The sequence below is a fragment of the Olea europaea genome, unplaced genomic scaffold (genome assembly GCF_002742605.1).
Source record: "Olea europaea var. sylvestris unplaced genomic scaffold, O_europaea_v1 scaffold1128, whole genome shotgun sequence".
NCBI classification, from domain to species: Eukaryota; Viridiplantae; Streptophyta; class Magnoliopsida; order Lamiales; family Oleaceae; genus Olea; species Olea europaea.
The window spans coordinates 212117-218984 of record NW_019228659.1 but is presented as its reverse complement, the minus strand read 5'-3'; the positions used below and the strand labels follow the sequence as shown (position 1 = coordinate 218984).

Sequence of the window (6868 nt, the reverse complement as noted above, 5' to 3'; positions counted from 1 at the left end):
ATATCGTTGATCTGTAATGTATGTTATGGTATGCTGTAGACCTGATATTACTTATGCTGTGAGTGTGCTAAGCAGATTTATAAATAACTCGGGTGAAATACACTGGCAATGTATGAAAAATCTGATTAAGGATTTGAAAGGGACTAGTCAGTTAGGATTAATGTTTAAAACTGATAAAAATGGACTTAAAATAGAAGGTTATGTGGACTCAGATTTTGCTGGAAATCCAGATAATAGGAAATCCACAACTTATTTTTATGCCATTAATGATACATGCATTAGCTGAAAATTCCAACTTGAAAAACTGGTTGCATTGTCTTCAATCGAGACTGAATACATTATTGCAACTGAGGCGGTGAAGGAAGGGTTTATTAGGTGAATTAGGTCTTATAGAAAATCCGATGTGCATTGACTAACGAGAATTAAACCATTTGACTCTAAAGACCATAAATTATTATTATTCCCACTTGGGGTGGCAATGGCCTCAGCAAACATCACTAGCAATTAAAGTCGCTAGGCCGATGTTTTGGAGTGATGGTTGAAAAAAAAAAATTGTTAATACTATTTCTTATATAATAAAAACAATTTATTTGACAGGAGTTGACTTCTTGGTTAAATTATTTATTGGTTGAACGAATGACTCAATAATCCACATTTTCATCTGAGTTTGCATTGGTGATGAATTTAAAGCCTACTACCTATAGATATTTAAGAGCTGGCTAGAATGTCTACATTTGATAGAACCGTCTCGTCTCATTTAATTTGTGGCCTACCAAGCTAATTGCATAGGGATTTCAATTATTTATTTATTTATTTTTTTTGGGTCTTCATTTACTTGTCTATCTATAGGCCATCTGTCACGTGTTAATGATTGACGTACGTTTACACATTTTTTTACCTAACTTGTATGATTTACAGCTTTAACATCAAATTAAAAATTCATTTTTAATGATAAAATTTACTTTTCAAGAAGTAACTATGGTTATGGGAAATTTCTGACTATTTTTTTCAAAAAGATAAATTTCATTAAGTATCCACGTTTATAATTATGGAATTTATTATTATTACTATTATTATTATTATTTTTTTGGCAGTTGGAAAACGCCAAAGATTTTATTTATGAGGGAGGGCTAACAATTTCTTTTTCGGGTCTATTTCTAATGCCATTGCCTCATCTTTCAACTTTATAGTATTATTGGTTTCTTATTCTTGTATGAAGATCATTGATAGCTAGTCATTAATTTACAGTCAAAATTCTCTACTGTAAAATAGGAGTCTATTGTAACTAAATATCTTCAGGAGAGTTCTTAGCTTAGAGCTCTATATAATGCACACAACGTACTTGATGAAAGCATTTTTGACTGTCGGGTTATTATTTGTGATGGAAATATCCTTTTTTTTAACGAGGTGTCCCAACTTGCGCCAGACTATATATCCTCGTCCCTGAACCTCCGGCCCCTCAGCTGCTCAGGGAGGTAAATCGCAGGATGTGCCCTTGTTGGTTCCCAGGTTCCCACATGGCTTTTACTCCTTCCCCAAAGGAAGCCTCCTCCATTGTGATTAATCCACCAATAATTCCTCCTTTATTGGATCAAAGGTTCCCACCAGGAATCGAACTCCCCATGCTTGGTTCCAGAGCCCCCAATGTGATTGTTCCGCCAACTTGGATGTGCCCTGGGGGGCTTGTGATGGAAATATCCTTAGTGGTTCATAAATCGGAGTTAGTCATTTGCAAAACATTTGTATAGAGAAAAGCCAAATATTCTTTTGTAGTTTAGTGAATTTATCGATGATTTTCTTATAAAATTTCCTTTCAAATTAAGTGGCTATTAATTCTTCATTACGAGGAAAGTTTCGATGAGGAATGGACGGATGACCCGGTTAATAATTTACAACGCAATGATGATAATGGGAACGAGATGCAGCAACCAAGTCACGTAAACTACACTAATTGATGTAGAATAGATTGTCGAATGGGTTGACAAAGAATTAGATCGAAGTGAAAAAAAGAATGGTGCAGAGAGAGCGTCCGAACTCCAATTTGGACCCATAATACCATTTCGAAAAAAGATCATGAGATGAGTAAAACTCATTGTTTTGCCGTGACTTAAGATGGACTTTGGCCATTCAGGTTCGTTTAGGACTAGAAAACTACTTTTAAAGTTTTAGCTATTTTTGTCATTTAGTCAATTTTGAATTATTTTCAATTTTAATTTGTTTAAACTATATTTTCATGTAAGCCCTTATAAACAAAGTGTTATTTCATTGTTTTTGGTCATCTTACATTAATAAAATTTTGTGATTTTTTTTTCTTTATAATTTGGTGAATTCCAAAAATTGTGATCATAAGGATTTCGTTTAAATTTCTTATTTCGTGTTGTGTCACGAGTAGAGCTGTTGAATGACTAACATTAGCATGCAAGTGTCCTGAATGAAAATTTCAGCGTAGGATCGTTCACTATCGCTCGATTTTAATTGAGTAGGATTCAAACCAACTTTACATTATGGACTAGCAAGTATATTTTAAAGGTTGAACCCCGACCTTGAGGGCCCCCACCGCTCCGTCTCTGGAGTATCGTAAGGGAGGTAAATTGCGGGATGTAATCCAACAGGCTAGGGAACAAGAGTTTACCCGTACACTGGTGCCCACAAAGAGTCTAATTTCATATCTCAGGAATCGAACTCTCACACTGTGGCTGGCAGCAAGGTTGAGACTACCTCACTCCCGTCCTTTGCACCACTAGGTTATGTCCTGGGGGAGGGGACTAGCAAGCATATTTTACTTACAGTTATGCAAGATTTTGACAATCGTTATTTGAAAACATTTTTTTACTTTTATTTTTCTACATACTCATTTTCAACAGCATATTCACACAATAATATATTTTGCATGTAAATCTAAAACTTTTCCTTACTTTCTAGTCATATATTTTCTTAAAAATCGCTATTTAAAATTTTGTTTAATACAAATAATGGTTATCAAACTGGGGTAATTGGGAATACAAAATTACAATTAAACAAAGATACATAATTAATTGATCAAACATATATTATTAGCTATATTTCTCAACTGGGGAAAAAATGTGAAGTGTTAGTTTTTAATCTATAACGCTTGTAGCTGTAAATCTTTAATAAAAAGAAGCAATACTTGATTAAGCTCTAAAGTGTTCATCAGTATTATGCCCCAGAAAATGTGTGGATCAACAACTATAGAACAACGATTTATGGAGATTATATTGTAATTTTAGTTATGATTGGACATCTATAGTTTTACAACTAGAGGAACAACACAGTCGCGTATCGGGGTTGTCTTCAGGAACACGGGTAAATATGTGGGTGAAATTCCTCTCAGAATGGTATTACTAATATCAAGCTAAAGACGTACAAATCCCTCACAATAACATACTTGTCATTATTCAAATAAGTGTTACACACTTTAATTATATTGTTATATTCATAAATTACGTGACATACGCATGATGGAGAGGTTCTACATCAATCGATGTGACATCGACTAATTAATTGATTGGACTTATTTTAATTAAACAAATGCATATTGGACTTAGAACTTGGGTCTGACCCATTAGCTCACGAGCCCATTTCCTTTTTCTATATATTACACACACACACACACACACATATATATATATATATATAGAGAGAGAGAGAGAGAGAGAGAGAGAGATGTGAGTTTCATTCACAATTCACAAGACTTAGAACTTGGGTTTGACCTATTAGCTCACAGTACGTGTTAGAAAACGGAGAAGAAGTATGAAAATTGGAGAATTATATTTCTGAGTTGTGTTTATAATACAAGATGTATGCCCTATTTATGCAAGAGAGCCTATGCTATAAAATGAGAAAGATACAATAAATTCCTATAATTAAGCAATTTGTAATCCCCGTAATTAAGCAATCCCATTACTTATGCTACAATCACACAAATTATGCTAACACCTCCCCTCAAACTCAAGATAGTATTGTAGATGTCATTTTGAGGTTGCTTACTAAGTCGTGAAAACACCCAGGCAGGTGAGTTTTAGTAAAGATATCGGTAGTATGATCAGAGGAAGATACAGATTCTAAATGGAAAGAGTAACATGATGGCGAATAAAATGACAATCAATCTCAATGTGTTTAGTGCGCTCATGAAACACATTATTATGAGCAATATGAATAGCATTTCGATTGTCACAATGAAGAGCAATAGAAGATGAGTGAGAGAGACCCATATCTTCCAATAAATGACAAAGCTAAAGTAACTTCGCAGTAGCATCTGCAAGGGTACGATATTCTGACTCTGTACTAGAACAAGTGGTGACAATCTGTTTCTTGCTGCGCTAAGAAATAAGTGAGTTGCCCAAAATGAAATAGTAACTAGTCATGAACGACGATCCTAGGATCATCAGCCCTATTTGCATCAGAATACCCAGAAAGTATTAGAGAAGAGTGAGATGAAAAATGAAGTCCATGAAAGAGAGTCCACTTCACATAGCGAAGTATTCGAAGAATAGTAGAGAAATGAGATGTGTGAGGAGCGGTGATAAACTGACTGACCAAGTGAACTGTATAGGCAATATCGGGCTATATCATAGTTAAATAGATCAGGCTCCCAACAAATTGGTGATAGAGAGTAGGATCATCGAGAGGAGAACATCCACAGGAGTAAGCTTGACATTTGGTTCCAAGGGAGTCGAAACAGTCTTATTGTCTGTGATCCTAGTTTGAGAAAGCAAGTCTGAAGCATACTTTGCCAGAGAAAGATAGTAGCCATCTGAGTTGGATGAAACTTCAAGACCCAAGAAATAACGTAGAGGACCAAGATCCTTCATCTCAAATTGTTGATTTAGATACTGTTGTAACTGTGAAATACAGGCTGCATCATCACCAGTTATTATCATATCAACAACATAAAGAACTAGGAGAACAATGCCATTATCAGTACAACGAATAAACAAAGCAGAATCATATGGACTAGAAATAAAACCAAACTGAGTAATAATGGAATTGAATTTCGCAAACCAGGCTCATCGTTCTTGTTTTAACCCATACAAGGCATGTTGAAGCTTAGAGACTTTGTTAGGAGGATGAAGAAATCCAGGTGGAGGATGCATATAAACTTTTTCTTGGAGATCACCATTTAGAAAGGCATTTTTGATATCCGTCTGAAAGAGCTTTCAACATTTTACAGCGGCAATGGCCAATAGACTACGAACAGAGGTAATTGGAGCAACTGGAGCAAATGTTTCTTCATAATCAATACCGTATTATTGACTATAACCTTTAGCCACTAAACGCTCTTTGTAACGCTCATCAGATCCATCTGAATGAATTTTTATTTTATTAGCTCATTTACATCTGATAGGTGTTTTGCCATGAGGAAGATCAACCAAATCCCAAGTATGAGTTTTCTCTAAAACTTGAAGTTCTTGATTCATGGCTTGCTGCTAAAGAGGATCACTACTAGCTTAACGAGAAGAATGAGGCTCATGCAAGGTTACAATAGCGGAAAAACAATGATAATCATGAAGATGATGAGGGATTTTTCTTACTCGAGTAGAACGACGAGGAGGGACATCAGCTACAATCTTAGCAATCAGACAAGTCTCGGTAGAAGCAGTCGCAGGAGTAGGATTAGAATTGAGTTCTCTGGAAATAACTATAGCTAAGAGAACTGAGTTCTCTGGATTAGAATTAGAACAACTGGAGCAAATGTTTCTTCACAATCAATACCATATTCTTGACTATAAGCTTTAGCCACTAAACACGCTTTGTAATGCTGATCAGATCCATCTGAATGAGTTTTTATTTTATAAATTCATTTATATCCGATAGGAGTTTTGCCATGACGAAGATCAACAAAATCCGAAGTACGAATTTTCTCTAAAACTTGAAGTTCTTGATTCATGGCTTGCTACCAAAAAGGATCACTACTAGCTTAACGAAAAGAACAAGGCTCATGCAAGTTTACAATAACAGAAAAACAATGATAATCATGAAGATGATGAGGGATTTCTCTTACTCGAGTAGAACGACAAGGAGGGACATCAGGTACAATCTTAGCAATTGGACAAGTCTCGGTAGAAGCAGTCGCAGGAGTAGGATTAGAATTGAGTTCTCTGGAAATAATTGTGTCATTACTAGAAAAAAGATCGACTGATAAATTTGTGAAGAATTGAGAGAAATTAATAAGTTAGAGTGAAATTTGGATAATGAGGAAAACAAAGTTTGTTCCTGGAAGGCGACATGTCTAGAAATATGCAACCTATTAGAAATAGGATCCTAACAACGATAATCTTTATGTTCTATCCCACAACCTAAGAAGCAGCATAGACAGGCACGAGGTTCTAATTTGTTATGCTCATGAGGTTGTAGCAAAACAAAACAAGCACAACCAAAAGGTTTCAGAATAGAATAATCAGGGGTCTTATCAAATAATCATTCAAAAGGAGATAGATTTTTAAGAATTGTTGCTGGGGTACGATTAACAATGTAAACACTAGTTAATGCAGCTTCTCCTCAAAACTTTTTAGGGCAAGCGAAAGAGATGAGAAGAGCACGAACAGAGTCAAGAATATAACGATGCTTATGTTCAACTCTACCATTTTGTTGTAAAGTGTGTGGACAAGAACGTTGAACCACAGTTCCCTGTTGACAAAGAAACTAAAGGAGAGAGGAATCTTGATATTCCATAGCATTGTCAGTTCGAAGAGTTTTAATGCTGTAAGAGAATTGAGTTTTGATCATATTAGCAAATTTAATATAGGTTGTAGCAAATCAAATTCTTGCTTCAGAAAATAAATCCACGTAAAACAAGAATAATTATCGATAAATAAAACAAAATATCGATAACCATTTATAGATGGAA

The 6868-nt window shown here is 35.1% G+C and overlaps 1 protein-coding gene across 1 annotated transcript; it reads right to left on the bottom strand.

The window, feature by feature from the left end:
* Positions 1-4253: 4253 nt before the first annotated feature.
* Positions 4254-5114, bottom strand: LOC111373423 (uncharacterized mitochondrial protein AtMg00810-like). The gene is made up of 4 exons (XM_022995962.1): positions 5053-5114; positions 4618-4974; positions 4430-4565; positions 4254-4340 (listed from the first exon to the last, which is right to left on the bottom strand). The coding sequence occupies exons 1-4, from the start codon at positions 5112-5114 to the stop codon at positions 4254-4256; spliced, it is 642 nt and encodes a 213-aa protein (XP_022851730.1).
* Between the last annotated feature and the right edge of the window lie 1754 nt (positions 5115-6868).

Bases quoted from the DNA above. Each gene is read 5' to 3' on its own strand.
- LOC111373423 (XM_022995962.1), bottom strand. From the start codon at position 5,114: ATGCATCCTCCACCTGGATTTCTTCATCCTCCTAACAAAGTCTCTAAG. The intron at 4,566-4,617 runs GTTGGGAGCCTG...TTGCCTATACAG, and splicing joins CTACTCTCTATCACCAATTT to TTCACTTGGTCAGTCAGTTT. The intron at 4,341-4,429 runs GTATTCTGATGC...CTTATTTCTTAG, and splicing joins TCTTCTCTAATACTTTCTGG to CGCAGCAAGAAACAGATTGT.